The 15,912-nt window shown below is 49.0% G+C and overlaps 1 protein-coding gene across 3 annotated transcripts in view; it reads right to left on the reverse strand.

The window, feature by feature from the left end:
- Positions 1-11,956: 11,956 nt before the first annotated feature.
- The window catches only part of LOC140393932 (uncharacterized), a 224,242-nt gene continuing 220,286 nt past the window's right edge, over positions 11,957-15,912 (reverse strand). For all 3 annotated transcript variants that reach the window (XM_072480584.1, XM_072480582.1, XM_072480583.1), the window contains one exon: positions 11,957-12,283. In XM_072480584.1, the coding sequence (XP_072336685.1) occupies positions 12,151-12,283 (133 nt within the window). In that variant the 3' untranslated portion in view covers positions 11,957-12,150. The remainder of the gene's footprint in view (positions 12,284-15,912) is intronic.

A 15,912-nucleotide genomic window follows, 5' to 3' on the forward strand; every position in this document is an offset into this window, starting at 1 on the left:
CGGGTGGTAGGGCCGGAAGGGGGTGTGTTGTAGGGGGCGACGGGTCCTGCAGTGGAGCGGCGCGGGAAGGGGCGTCTGTGGTGGAGGATCCAGCGGGTGCCAGATCCCGGAGGGAAACCGTATCTTGCCTGCCGTCGGAGTACTCCACGTAGGCGTATCTGGGGTTGGCGTGGAGCAGTCGGACCTTTTCAACTAGGGGGTCCATTTTATGGCTCCTCGCGTGCCTCCGGAGAAGAACAGGTCCCGGAGCCATCAGCCAAGGTGGAAGCGAGACCCCGGAGATAGACTTCCTGGGGAAGAGAAACAATCGGTCGTGAGGGGTCTCAATCGTGGCCATGCAGAGGAGTGACCTAATGGAGTGTAGGGCATTGGGTAGGATCTCCTGCCAGCGGGTGGTTGGGAGATTTCTCGACCACAGGGCCAGAAGGACAGCCTTCCACACGGTCGCGTTCTCCCTCTCCACCTGCCCGTTTCCCCGTGGGTTATAACTGGTCGTTCAGCTCAAGGCGATGCCTTTGCTGAGCAGATACCGACGCAGTTCATCGCTCATGAACGATGTACCCCGGTCGCTGTGGATATAAGCAGGGAAACCTAACAGGGTGAAGATGCTGTGGAGTGCCTTAATCACTGTGGCTGAGGTCATGTCGGTGCAGGGAATGGTGAATGGGAAACGGGAGAACTCATTGATCACGGTGAGGAAATAGGCATAACGGTTGGTGGACAGGAGGGGGCCCTTGAAGTCCACGCTCAGTCGCTCAAAGGGGCCCGAGGCCTTCACGAGCTGAACCTTGTCTGGCCGATAGAAGTACGGTTTGCACTCCGCACAGACCTGGCAGGCCCTGACCATGGCCTTGACCTCCTTGGTTGAGTAAGGTAGGTTGCGGGACTTGATGAAATAGACAAGCCGGGTAACCCCCGGGTGGCAGAGGTCATTGTGGATGGCTTGCAGGCGGTCCTCCTGCACGTTGGCGCATGTGCCGCGGGACAGGGCATCTGGGGGCTCGTTGAGCTCCCCTGGACGATACTTGATATCGTACGAGTAGGTGGAGAGTTCGATCCTCCACCTCAAAATTTTATCGTTTTTTATTTTGCCCCGTTGCGTGTTATCGAACATATAGGCGACCGACCGTTGGTCGGTGACGAGGGTAAACCTCCTACCGGCTAGGTAGTGTCTCCAGCGCCGCACAGCCTCCCCAATGGCTTGTGCCTCCTTTTCGACTGCAGAGTGTCGAACCTCGGAGGCGGTAAGGGTTCGGGAGAAGAACGCTACTGGTCTGCCTGCCTGATTGAGGGTAGCAGCCAGGGCGATGTCTGATGCATCGCTCTCTACCTGGAAAGGGATGGTTTCGTCCACCGCGTGCATGGCAGCCTTGATGATGTCGGCCTTGATGCGGTTGAAGGCCAATTGAGCCTCAGCCGAGAGGGGAAAAGTGGTGGTCTTTCGGAGTGGGCGGGCTTTGTCCGCATACTTGGGGACCCACTGGGCGTAATAGGAGAAAAGCCCCAAGCACCATTTGAGGGCCTTGAGGCTGCGGGGGAGAGGGAGTTCCTTAAGGGGGCGCATGCGGTCGGGGTCGGGACCTAGGACCCCGTCTTCCACGACATAGCCGAGGATGGCCAGCCGGGTGGTGTGGAAAACGCATTTGCCCTCATTATAGGTCAGGTTAAGGGCTCGGGCGGCCTGGAGGAACTTTTTGAGATTAGCGTCATGGTCCTGCTGATCATGGCCGCAGATGGTGACATTGTCCAAGTACGGGCATGTAGCCCGCAAACCGTACTGGTCCACCATTTGGTCCATCGCCCTTTGAAAGACGGAGACCCCATTTGTGACACCAAAGGGGACCCTGAGGAAGTGGAAGAGCCGGCCGGCTGCTTCGAAGGCAGTATAGGGGAGGTCTTTTGGTTGGATGGGGAGCTGGTGGTAGGCAGATTTGAGGTCGACCGTGGGAAAGACTCGGTATTGGGCGATCCGATTTACCATTTCCGCGATGCGAGGAAGGGGGTACGCATCAAGCTGCGTGAATCGGTTTATGGTCTGGCTATAATCCACGACCATCCGTTTCTTCTCCCCGGACCGGACTACCACCACTTGCGCTCTCCAAGGGCTGTTGCTAGCCTCAATGACCCCCTCTCCCAGTAAACGCTGGACCTCTGACTTGATAAAAGCCATATCTTGGGCACTGTAGCGCCGGCTCCTGGTGGCGACGGGCTTACAGTCAGGAGTGAGGTCAGCGAATAGCGAGGGGGGTGCGACTTTCAGTGTCGCAAGGCAGCACACCGTGAGGGGGGGGGCAAGGGTCCGCCGTACTTCAGTGTCAGGCTTCGGTGGCTGCACTGGAAATCCAGTCCGAGCAGCAGGGGGGCACAGAGGTGAGGGAGGATATAAAATTTGAAACGGGTGTATTTGGCACCCTGGATCGAGAGATCCGCAATACAGTACCCCGTGATTTGTACCGAGTGGGACCCAGATGCGAGGGCTATGGTTTGGGATGCGGGATGTGTGCGTAGGGAGCAGCGTCTTACCGTTTCAGGGTGGATAAAGCTCTCCGTGCTCCCGGAGTCAAAGAGGCATGCAGTGTCGTGCCCGTTGACCTGGACCTGCATCATGGAGTTCTGCAGGTGTTTTGGCCGAGTTTGATCGAGGGTGATCGCACCCAGTCGCGCGTAGTCGGAGGCGTCAGCCGAATCGGACTCGTAAAATGGCCGCCGCCGCTGGCTGCGCGTGTCAGGTCGAGAAGATGGCCGCCGACAAGATGCCGCTCCCATGATTCGCCGAGGCTGATGACGCGTCAGAAGAGGGCGTGTCGGGTCGGTGCGCAGCAGCATTGCGAGGCCTACGGGGCTGAGAGCCTGATTTTCGGGCCGGCTGTTCTTTGTTTTTCTGGCCCCTGGGTCTGGCCAGGCAGACCCTCGCAAAGTGCCCTTTCCTCCTGCAGTCGCTGCAGATTGCGGAGCGGGCTGGGCAGCGTGGGCGTGGGTGCTGGCCCTGCCCGCAGAAGTAGCATGGTGTGCCCCCATGGTGAGCGGGTCGCCGCGTGGTGCAGGCCTGGAATACGGTTGAGTCTGAGGAAGTCCGGGAGGGGCTGGCAGAGTCCGCGGGGTACGTACCCAAGTTATGTCGGGCCACCTCCAGCGAGGAGGCGAGCGTTAGCGTCTCCTGGAGGTCTTTTGCCCCGTTTTCGAGCAGCCGCTGCCGGATGTAGGTCGAGCGGATGCCGGACACGAAAGCATCTCTGATGTGCAGGTTCATATGGACTTCCCCTGTCACATCCTGATGGTCACAGTCCCTGGCAAGCGCAGAGAGTTTTTCAACAAACTCGTCGAGCGATTCCCCCGAGCGCTGCCGGCAGGTAGAGAGCAGATGCCGGGCGTGCACCTCACTGACGGGTTTGACAAACCGCTTAGGGAGTAACTCAATCGCCGCATCATAAGTCGACGACTTTTCAAGCGTGGCGGAGATTCTGTGACTCACCCGTGCGTGGAGTAGACGCAGCTTGCGTGGCCCCAGGATGGGAGTCTCTGCGGAGTCCAGGTAGGCCTCAAAGCACCGCAGCCAGTATTTAAAAATTTCCTTTGCCTCCGCCGTTCGTGCTTCCAGATTGAGCTTCTCTGGTTTTAGGCCTGCGTCCATCCTGAATCTACTTTAGTCTAATAAATTGAGGTACCCTCAATAATGACGCTTGGAGATTAAACTGTAAAGAAGGCTTTTTTAGACTAATAACTATGCTACAGCTAGAGATGAGAGCTGACTGCTACACAGACCATGAGGCAGCCCTTTATGTATGGCTCCCAGATGGGCGGAGCCAGAGGCGGAGTCCCCAGGGTTCCAAGCCCGGTCGTAAAGGGGACATCACCTTACATGATGATAAGGCAGTAACCGTTCATCACAATCACTAAGGCCTTTTTTAAGAGAGTAGGCAGGAGTATTATGGGGTTTGTGTGGGCGAATAAGACCCCGAGAATAAGGAGAGGGTTCCTGGAACGCAGTAGAGACCAAGGAGGGTTGGCGCTGCCAAACCTGGGGAGCTACTACTGGGCAGCAAATGTGGCGATGATCCGCAAGTGGGTTATGGAGGGAGAGGGGGCGGCATGGAAGAGGATGGAGATGGTGTCCTGGAAAGGAACGAGCCTGGGGGCGTTGGTGACGGCACCGCTGCCGCTCTCGCCAACAAAGTATACCACGAGCCCGTGGTGGCGGCAACGCTAAGGATCTGGGGCCAGTGGAGACGGCACCGGGGTGCAATGGGAGCATCGGTGTGGTCCCCGATCAGGGGTAACCACCGGTTTGTCCCAGGGAAGATGGACGGGGGGGTTCCAGAGCTGGCATCGGGCGGGGATTGGAAGAATGGGGGACGTGTTCATCGACGGGACGTTTGCGAGCCTAGGGGCACTGGAGGAGAAGTTCGAGTTACCCCCGGGAAATGTCTTTAGATATATGCAGGTGAGGGCTTTTGTGAGGCGACAGGTGAGGGAATTCCCGTTGCTCCCGGCACAAGAAGTTCAAGATAGGGTGATCTCGGGTGTATGGGTCGGGGAGGGCAAGCTGTCGGAAATACACCAGGAGTTGAAAGAAGAGGGGGAAGCGCTGGTAGAAGAGTTGAAGGGTAAATGGGAGGAGGAGCTGGGGGAGGAGATCGAGGAAGGTCTGTGGGCTGATACCCTAGGTAGGGTTAATTCCTCCTCCTCGTGTGCCAGGCTCAGCCTGATACAATTTAAGGTGGTCCACAGAGCGCACTTGATGGGGGCGAGGTTGAGTAGGTTCTTTGGGGTAGAGGATGTGGAAGGTGCTCAGGGAGCCCGGCGAACCATGTCCATATGTTTTGGTCATGCCCGGCACTGGAGGGGTTCTGGAGAGGAGTGGCGGGAGCAATATCTCAGGTGGTGAAAGTCCGGGTCAAGCCAAGCTGGGGGCTAGCAATATTTGGAGTAGTGGATGAACCGGGAGTGCAGGAGGCGAAAGAGGCCGGCATTCTGGCCTTTGCATCCCTAGTAGCCCGGCGAAGGATCTTGCTAATGTGGAAGGAGGCGAAGCCCCCCAGCCTGGAGGCCTGGATAAATGAAAGGCTGGGTTCATAAAGTTGGAGAGGATTCAGTTCGCCTTGAGAGGGTCTGCGCAGGGGTTCTACAGGCGGTGGCAACCGTTCCTAGACTATCTCGCGGAGCGTTAGAGGAAGGTCGGTCAGCAGCAGCAGCAACCTTGGGGGGGGGGGGGTGCGGGGGGTGGAGGGGACGTCCTGGGAGGGGGGGGAGAAGGGGGGACTGCCTGGAGGGTAGATGAGCAAGAGATAACATGAAGGGGTGGGGAAACTGGCACGTACGGGTGAGGGCCAGTGTACAAAGCTGTGTAAATATATCATTTTGCCATGTATATATCTTGCTCTGCGCGATTTCTCGGTTTTTTTTGTTACGAGGGGGGGGGGGGTGTTATTGTTTGTAAGGGAGAAAAATTGTGTTAAAAAACTTTAATAAATATATATGTTTTTAAAATAAATCAATCCATGTTAGTACCTTGCCTCGAATACCATGGGCCCTTATTTTACTCAGCAGTCTCCCGTGAGGCACCTTATCAAAGGCCTTTTAGAAGTCAAGATAGATAACATCCATTGGCTCTCCTTGGTCTAACCTATTTGTTATCTCTTCAAAGAACTCTAACAGGTTTGTCAGGCATGACCTCCCCTTACTAAATCCATGCTGACTTGTCCTAATCCGACCCTGCACTTCCAAGAATTTAGAAAGTTCATCCTTAACGATGGAATCTAGAATCTTGCCAACAACCGAGGTTAGGCTAATTGGCCTATACTTTTCCATCTTTTTTCTTGTTCCCTTCTTGAACAGGGGGGTTACAACAGCGATTTTCCAATCCTCTGGGACTTTCCCTGACTTCAGTGACTTTTGAAAGATCATAACTAACGCCTCCACTATTTCTTCAGCTATCTCCTTTAGAGCTCTAGGATGTAGCCCATCTAGGCCCGGAGATTTATCAATTTTTAGACCTCTTAGTTTCTCTAGCACTTTCTCCTTTGTGATGGCTACCGTATTCAACTCTGCCCCCTGACTCTCCTGAATTCTTGGGATATTACTCATGTCTTCTACTGTTAAGGCTGACGCAAAGTACTTATTTAGTTCCTCAGCTATTTCCTTGTCTCCCATCACTAGATTACCAGCGTCATTTTGGAGCGGCCCAATGTCTACTTTTGCCTCCCGTTTGTTTCTAATGTATTTAAAGAAACTTTTACTATCATTTCTAATGTTACTGGCTAGCCTACCTTCATATTTGATCCTCTCTTTCCTTATTTCTCTTTGTTATCCTCTGTTTGTTTTTGTAGCCTTCCCAATCTTCTGACTTCCCACTACTCTTTGCCACATTATAGACTTTCTCTTGCTTTGATGCATTCCCTGACTTCCTTTGTCAGCCATGGTTGCCTAATCCCTGCTCTGATAACCTTTCTTTTCTTTGGAATGAACCTCTGTACTGTGTCCTCAATTACTCCCAGAAACTCCTGCCATTGCTGTTCTACTGTCTTTCCCACTAGGCTCTGCTACCAGTCGATTTTTGTCAGTTCCTCCCTCATGCCCCTGTAGTTACCTTTATTTAACTGTAACACCTTTACATCTGATTCTACCTTCTTTCTTTCAAATTGCAGACTGAATTCTACCATATTATGATCACTGCCTCCTAAGTGTTCCCTTACTTTAAGATCTTTTATCAAGTCTGGCTCATTACATAACACTAAGTCCAGAATGGCCTGAGAAAATAGCTCCAAAGAAAGACTTGGAAGCTGAAGGCAGAAATTAATTTCCTCACTTCAGCAAAAGACTCCATTGAGCCCTGTGTAAGTTCATCTTTAATACCCAGAGTGTGTAGAGTCCGCAGGCCTAGCAGGGGTGAGCAAACAATTTAATATTCCTGGACAAGGCGAGTCCTGAAAAATGTTAAACACTGCAGTGTTCAGAAATTGTCATTTAAATTGCAATTACAGAAACTTGATTCTTTAGTTGCCAGCTGATTTCTCTCTGAACTAAGAAAAAATAATTAATTAAAAATTAATTGCAACTGAATAGGACATCTTTAAACTCCCAATGAAAGCTGGGACTCGACGCTTCCAGGACCTGAGAACATTGCGCTGAGCTGGGAAAATTCCACCAGTTGATCCAGTCATTGTTGATAAAAATGAAATGCTGAGATCACGAACGCCATTACTGCCGACGCCCGCCAAAAGCAACAAGTGAATAACATTAACATTTATAATCCTCTGGCACCATCCCTGTATCTGAAGGTTGTGGTCAGCAAACCTGTAATTTTTACCCTTAATTCCCTCCGTATTCGAGGATGTATTCCATCCACACCAAGTGACCCACTTATTTTAAGTATCCAGTGTTCTGAAAACCACCATGGGTGAAATTCTCTGACCATCCTGCAGCGTGTTTCTTGGCGGAGGGAGGCAGCCCGCCATTAGCCAGTAGCGCGATCTTCTGGATCTGCCACTGTCAATGGGATTTCCCATTGAATCCACCCCACTACACTGGGAAACCCACGGCAGGGGTGTGCTGTCGGCGGGACCCTAAACAGCCAGAAGATAGCCCCCCCCCCCTTGTTTACCATAGCTTTGATCTTGGTAAACACCAGTGCAAAGGACTCATTTTGCACTTCAGTTATGTCTTCTATCTTTACCAATATTTCCCCAGTGCTGTTTTGAATTGACCCACCATTCCTCTGCCAACATTTGTTCTGTAAATATGCCGTGAGAACATAACATATAAAATAGGAGCACGAGTAGACCACATGATCCATCAAGCGTCATTCAATACAATCATGGCTGATATTAGGCTTCAACTCCACTTTCCTGCCCCCCACTTCCCATATCCCTTAATTCCCTGAGCCCAAATATCTGACTGTCTCAGCCTTAAGTGTATGTACCAGTGGAGCATCCACAATCCTCTGGAGTAGAGAATTCCAAAGATTCACCACACTTTGAGTGAAAATATTTCCCCTCATCCCAGGGCCTTATCCCAGATTGCCGCGCGTTCTAGATTCCCCAACCAGGGGAATAAACTCTTGTCTACTCGGTAGAACTCCCTCACAATCTTGTGTGTTTCATTAAGATCACCTTTTATTCTTTTAAACTCCAGAGCATATGCACTCAATTTACTCAGCCTCACATCCTAGGGACCCACCAAGTGAATCTTTGCTGTACCGCCTCCAGTGCAAGTATATTCTTCCTTAAAAATGCAGACCAAAACTATACACTGTATTTCAGATGTGGTCTCACCAAAGCCCTGCACAATTGTAGCAAGGCGTCTTTTGTACCCGCATGAAGGGGGAGTCCACACCAAGTTGAAATAATTAAGGTTTATTTCAGGCGCCCTGGATACACATCACTCAACGCTAACCAACTGAGAGAGTGTCGGCCGGTCCCTGACTTTATACTGGAAGTGCTTGAGTCGCCCCGCTCCCTTAGATATTTCCCCAAGGATTCTGGGGATACGAGATCGTATGGATATAGGTTATGATAACTTCTTTATTCTTGTTCTCCAATCCCCTTGCAATGACCAACATGCTATTTGCCTTCCTAATTGCTTGCTGCAGCTTCTTGCTGACGTTCTGTATCCCTCGTACGAGTACATCCAAGTTCCTCTGAACATCAATATTTACAATTTTCAAGCATTTTAAAAAAATATTTTAGAAGACATTTGGATTCCCCTTTTATGTTAATCATTCTCCTGCTGTCCCTTTGCCTCTCTTATTTATTTATTCACTTCTCCTGCGAACTTTCTAAAATCTTTATTCTCTCTTTCATTATCAAGCAAGCATGGGATATGTCCCCTTTTTCAGTCTCATTCTACTCTCTGATTCCTCTATAATTCATCCAAAGAGATCTGCCTTTGGTTGTCTTCACCTAGACTGTATCCTCTTTAAAGGGCGCCGTCACTCAGTTACATTTTTTCCTGTCAGTCTTTGGCTCCAATTTACCAGAGTCAGATCCCTCCTCATAGAAAATGTCCTTTTCCAGTTATGTACTTGAAAACAAAATCTAGATGGCTCCTTGTTCTTCTCCATAATGATTCTAAATAATATAGAAACCAGAATTCCAAGTGTGGTTTAATTAAAATTTGATACAAGATTAATACAACTTGTTTGTTTTTCAACTCAATCACTTTAGTCCTTCAAAGCAAACTACTGCGGATGCTGGAATCTGAAACAAAAGCAGAAAATACTTTGTTGGTCTGATGGCATCTGTGGAGAGAGGGGAGTTAATGATTTGATTCTGAATGACTCTGTCAAAGTTCCTTCCCAATTTGACAAAGAGTCATCCAGACTCTAAACATTAGCTTTCTTCTCCCTTCCACAGATGCTGTCAGACCTTCTGAAATTGTCTAGTATTTTCTGTTTTTGTCCCTTGAGTACTTTGTTTTTCTTCATATAGTCTTGTTACCTGAGTCACTTCTTTTGTATTTTGTAATGTGTACCCCAGATCCCTATTCACCTTTGCTCCATTCTTACTCTTATTATCAAAGCAGGATAACCTCTTTATTTATCCTACACAAGTGCAATACCTCACTATATATTGAAATTAATTTGCCCATTGGATGGATTATCATCGTGGATATATGTGGAAATTATCACCTTCAATACCTGTGTAAGACCTTTACCTGAATGATGTTTCAGGTAACACAAATTTAATTTAGGCCATGGAAAGAGTTCAGGGAGGTTTGCCAGGGTGTTACCTGGGTTGAAGGCCTTCAGTTATGAAAGGTTAAGACCATTCTCCTTGGATCAGGGAAGGTAAGGGGTGACCTAATTGATAGATGTTTTCAAGGTAATGAGAGGTTTTGATAAGCGTAAATAGAGAAAAATATTCCCTCTGGCCCATGGTTCAAAAATAATACATTATAGATTCAGGGATGAGGACAATTGTTTCCGCTCAGAAAGTTGTCAGGATCTGTAATGTTCTATTTAATAAACCTCATATTTGTGTCATCACAAAATCTGCCTGTTTCCACCTCAACATAGCTCTAGTCCTATATACCACTGTCATGATATCCAGATCAGCATATCATGGTGCAATCACACACACACTGATGGACAGGCAGTTGGACCAACCAGCACACACATAACATCGCAGCCAATCACCAGTGAGAGCACACACACTATAAATCAGGGAACACGACAGTTCCGCTCATTCTACCAGGAGATAGCTCAGAGCACAGAGCTCACAGCGTGCCACTCAGACATAGACCATGTGCTGAGTGCCTCACTAAGATAGTGATAGGGCTGGGTCCACAGGTTAGCTGGTGAAGCCAGTAGTTAGTTGTTATCGTTGATGAGACAATAAAACAGAGTTGCACCATCTACAGCCGTGTTGGATCAGAACACCCAACACGACACCCACCTCAGCTCCCCTCCTGCTCAAACCCTTAATCAAGCCTTCGGTACCTCTAGTCTCAACTATACCAATGCCTTCCTGGCCGGTGTCCCACATTCTACCCTCTGTAAACTTGAGGTCATGCAAAAGTCTGTTGGTCTGTTGGCTATGTCTTAACTTGCACCAGGTCCCATTCCCCTCTGCTTGCGGGCCTTCGTTTGCTTGATTTCTAATCTAAATTCTAATTTCAAATCCTTCCATGGCCTTATCTCTCCCTATCTCTGTAATCAGTCAGTTCCATGACCATCTGAGAGGAGATACAGATTTTTCATCAGTAACAGGTTGAAGGGTTAAGGAGAACGCGCAGGAACGTGAAATTGAGGTGGAGAGGAGATCCATGATCGTAATAAATGGCGGAGCAGGCCTATTCCTGCTCCTAATTCTTATGTACTTATATCTTCACCTCCCCCCCCCCCCCCCCCCCCCTCCCCCATTCTGGCTTCTTTTGCACTCTTAGTTTTAAATTCTGCACTGTTTGTGTCCTTGCATCCAGTTGTCTAGGCCCTAGGCTCTAGAACTCCCTCTCAACATCTCTCTGCCCTTCCGTCCCTCTTTCCTCCTTTAGCCACTTTCACAACCTACATAATTGACCAAATTTTTGGTCGCCTGTCCTTTTATTTATTTATTATTTAATTTGGAGTACCCAATCACTTTTTTTCCAATTAAGGGGCAATTTAGTGTGGCCAATCCACCTAACCTGCACATCTTTGGGTTGTGGGAGTGAAACCCATGCAGACACAGAGAGAACGTGCAAACTCCACACAGACAGTGACCCGGAGCCAGGATCGAAAATGGGTCCTCAGTGAGGCAGCAGTGCTAACCACTGCACCACCGTGCCGCCCCGGTTGCCTGTCCTTTTATGTGGCTTGATATCACACTTTGTTTTATAATGCTCTTTTGACGCACCTTAGAATGTTTAATTACATTAAAAGTGCATTTATAAGTTGTTATAAATGTAAAAAGATGCTGGAATCTGATCCCAGAAACCATTCTAAAATGGATTTGAGTTTGAGAAAGTTACAGCATTCGGAATAAAAAACAAAATGTGAAAACAAGTAAAACAGCTCTTTCAAAGTGTCAGCACAGCTTGGATGGGTTGAATGGTCTCCTTCTGTGCTGCAAGGTTCTCTGGTTCCATGAATTTGGACAGTCTCAGTTCTAATCTCAGTGAACACGTATGCACAACGCCTCAATTCCAGCCACTCAAGGAAAATGGTTGCAGTATCCACGCAACAGTGAGAGTCAATGAAATAGACGTGAGTATCTTCTGTAAATTGGTCAGTTTCACTGAGTGAGGGAGGCCACATTTTGACTGGTTTGGAAATCTGTTGCACTAGTGCAATGGAGATGTTCGTCTAAGGAGGTTGGGCTGAAGCATTGAAGAAGGAGCCCTAACTCTGCTACATCCGGTCTGATTGTGTTTAATGCTAACACTGAATGCCCCAAGTTTGAAAGTGTTCCAAAATCCCGGTATTAACATACCTCCCCTTTACATCCTCAACATGTTCCCTTTCCGAAAGTAAAACAAAACCTGATTTTCCATGGGAATTTTAATGTGGGTCGGACTTGGAAATTTTGATGGACCAACAGTTTCTTTAGATGTTGTGAATTAGGGAATCTGCAATCAAATGTTTTTGGTGCTTTTCTAGTTGGGCCTTCACTGGCAGCTTCTCGGAAGCATCTCTCCAGTAAGAATGTAGATCTATTCACATCGCTGCACAACACCTCAATTCCAGGCACTCAAGAAAAATGGTTGCAGTAGCCACGCAACAATGAGGGTCAATACAATAGACGTGAGTATCTTCTGGTAGGTCTGGAGGAAACAAGACACCCCCGATGAAGAAGGAAGCTGTTCCATTCTGAGGAAAGAAAGACAGAATTTTTATGGGACAGTTCATGACTTCAGGACATTTCAGTATGCGCTACAGCCAATAAAGTACTTTTCAGTTGCAGTCACTGTTGTAATGTGATATGGCAGTCAGTATATACACAACCAGGTCCCATAGAAAGCAATGTGATAATAACCAGATAAATGTTTTGGTGGTGTTTGGCTGAGGGATAAATATTGATCAGGACACTGGGAAGAACCGTGATGTCAGAGAAAACTTAGAATCATAGAATTTACAGTGCAGAAGGAGGCCATTCAGTCCGCACCGGCCCTTGGAAAGAGCACCCTACTTAAGCCCCACACCCACCCTATCCCCGTAACCCCACCTAACTTTTTTTTGGACACTAATGGCAATTTAGAATGGCCAATCCACCTAACCTGCTGTGGTAGTCTCCACTAGCAGTATTATATTTATTACGGTAAGACCCGTATAGTAGAGGTACGGGGGTAAATCCCTGCCTGCTGGCTCCGCCCAGTAGGTGGCGTATAAATGTGTGCGCTCGCCGGTGCTGCAGCCATTCTGGTTCCAGCTACAGGAGGCACCACATCTTTGTTCAATAAAGCCTCGATTATTCCACTACGCTCGTCTTTGTGGTAATTGATAGTGCATCATCTGCACATCTTTGGACTGTGGGAGGAAACCGGAGGAACCCTACGCACCCACGGGGAGAGTGTGCAGACTCCACACAGACAGTGACCCAAGCCGGGAATCAAACATGGGAATCCGGAGCTGTGAAGCAACTGTGCTAACCACAATGCTACTGTGCTGCCTCACACAGCAGGTGGTCCGGGTCTGGAATACACTGCTGGAAGTGTGGTGGAGACAGGTTCATTCGAGGCATTCAAGAGGACACTTGATGATTATTTGAATAGAAGCAATGTGCAGGGGTACAGGGAAAAGGCAAAGAAGTGGCACTAAACCATACTGCTCTTTCAGAGAGACAGTGCAGACTTGATTGGCCAAATGGCCTCCTCTGCGCTGATTCTGTGAACTCCCCATCTCTCTTTGAAATAGCGCTGTGTGATCTTTTACAGCCATCTCAAAGTGTGAAAGAGGATGGGATTAGCAAATCATTCAAAAGATGACACCTTAAATAGTGCAGATCTCCCTCATGCTGACATTTGTTTGTGCCTCATAATCAGGTGAACATTATTGCTTTACGGAAAATTAATAGTTTATTTATAGTGAACCTCCTCTCGAAGTCCTCAGCAGAGGGCCCAATTTTTGCGCCACCACCAAAATGGACCTCATCAGTCTCATGGCAGACACGGAGGAATTCATCAGGCGAATGAGGCTCCGGGAGTTCTTCCACAGACCCCAAGAGGCCGACAACGAACCCAATGAGACAACCAATGAACCGGAACAGCAGACCGAGAGATCTGCAGTGCAGCAACCGAAAAGGAAAGAGTCGAATTGGACCCCTCTGGAATGCCATTGCTCTAGACTCGACATGTATGCTCAAGCCGTTAGGAGTCGCGTCAATACCAGATTCATCAGTTGCATTCAAAAGACAACCCGGAATGTCACCCAAGCACAATGCAATGCCATCCGCACTCTCAAGGCCAACCGCAATATTGTCATCGAACCAGCAGACAACGGAGGGGCCACCGTCATACTGAACAGAATGGACTACTGAAAAGAAGTGTACCAACAACTCAACAACCAGGAACACTACAGTTACCTGCAGATCCGACCAAAGAACACACCTGTTAACTCAACAGATTGATCAAGACCTTGGATCCAGACCTTCAGAGCACCCCACGTATCCTACGTATTCCACGCGTTGGAGATCTCTACTGTCTCCCAAAAATACACAAGGCCAACACACCAGGCTATCCTATCGTATCAGGCAATGGGACCCTGTGTGAGCACCTCTCTGGTTACATCGAGGGCATCTTGAAACCGCATCGTACAAGGAACCCCCAGTTTCAGTCACGACACAACGGACTTTTAAAAAAAATTTAGAGTACCCAATTCATTTTTTTTCCAATTAAGGGGCAATTTAGTGTGGCCAATCCAACTAGATTGCACATCTTTTGGGTTGTGGGGGCGAAACCCACACAAACACGGGGAGAATGTGCAAACTCCACACAGACAGTGACCCAGAGCCGGGATCGAACCTGGGACCTCGGAACCGCGAGGCCGCAGTGCAAACCCATTGCGCCACCGTGCTGCCCTTACACGACGGACCTCTTACAGAAACGCAGCACCCATGGACCAGTTGAACCAGGGACATTCCTCATCACAATGGACGTCCCGGCGCTCTACACCAGCATCCCCCATGACGACGGCATTGCTGCAACAGTGTCAGTACTCAACACTGACAACTGCCAATTTCCAGACACAATTCTACAATTCATCCGTTTCATCCTGGATCACAATGTCTTCACCTTCGACAACAAGTTTTTCATCCTGACACATGGGACAGCCATGGGGACCAAATTCGCACCTCAATACGGCAACATCTTCATGCACATGTTCGAACAAGACCTCCTCACCGCACAGGACCTTCAACCGACGTTATACACCAGTTACATCAATGAATTATTTTCCTTTGGACCCACGGTGAAGAATCACTGAAACAACTACACAATGACATCAATACATTCCATCCCACCATCAGACTCACCATGGACTACTCTCAAGAATCGGTTGCATTCTTGGACACACGCATCTCCATCGAGGACGGTCACCTCAGCACTTTGCTTTACCGCAAGCCCACGGATAACCTTATGATGCTCCACTTCTCCAGCTTCCACCTTAAACACATTAAAGAAGCCATCCCCTGTGGCCAAGCCCTCCGTATACACAAGATCTGCTCAGACAAGGAGGAATGTAACAGACATCTACAGACACTGAATTATGCCCTTGACTCATCAATCGACAGTTCCAACGTGCCACAGCAAAACATTGCACCAACCTCCTCAGAAGACAAACACAGGACACAACCGACAGAGTACCCTTCGTCGTCCAATACTTGCCCAGAGCGGAGAAACTATGACATCTTCTTCGCAGCCTTCAACACGTCATCGATATAAACGAACATCCTCCCAAGGCCATCCCCACACCCGCACTATTTGCCTTCAAACAACCGCGCAACCTCAAACAGACCATTGTTTGCAGCAAACTACACAGCCTTCAGGAGAACAACGACCAAGACACCACACAACCCTGCCATGGCAACCTCTGCAAGACGTGCCAGATCATCGACATGGGTACCACCATTATACGCGAGAACAACACCCATCAGGTACGTGGTACATTCTCGTGCGACTCGGCCAACGATGTCTACCTCGTAGGCTGCAGGAAAGGATGTCCCGAGGCTTGGTACATTGGCGAGACCATGCAGATGCTGTGACAATGGATGAACGGACATCGCGTGACAATCGGCAGGCAGGAATGTTCCCTTCCAGTCAGGGAACACTTCAGCAGTCAAGGGCATTAAGCCTCTGATCTTCAGGTAAGCGTTCTCCAAGGCAGCCTTCAGGACGCGCGACAACGCAGAATCGCTGAGCAGAAACTTATAGCCAAGTTCCGCACACATGAGTACGGCCTCAACTGGGACCTCGGATTCATGTTGCATTACATTCACATCCCTG

The sequence above is a fragment of the Scyliorhinus torazame genome, chromosome 17 (genome assembly GCF_047496885.1).
Source record: "Scyliorhinus torazame isolate Kashiwa2021f chromosome 17, sScyTor2.1, whole genome shotgun sequence".
NCBI classification, from domain to species: domain Eukaryota; kingdom Metazoa; phylum Chordata; class Chondrichthyes; order Carcharhiniformes; family Scyliorhinidae; genus Scyliorhinus; species Scyliorhinus torazame.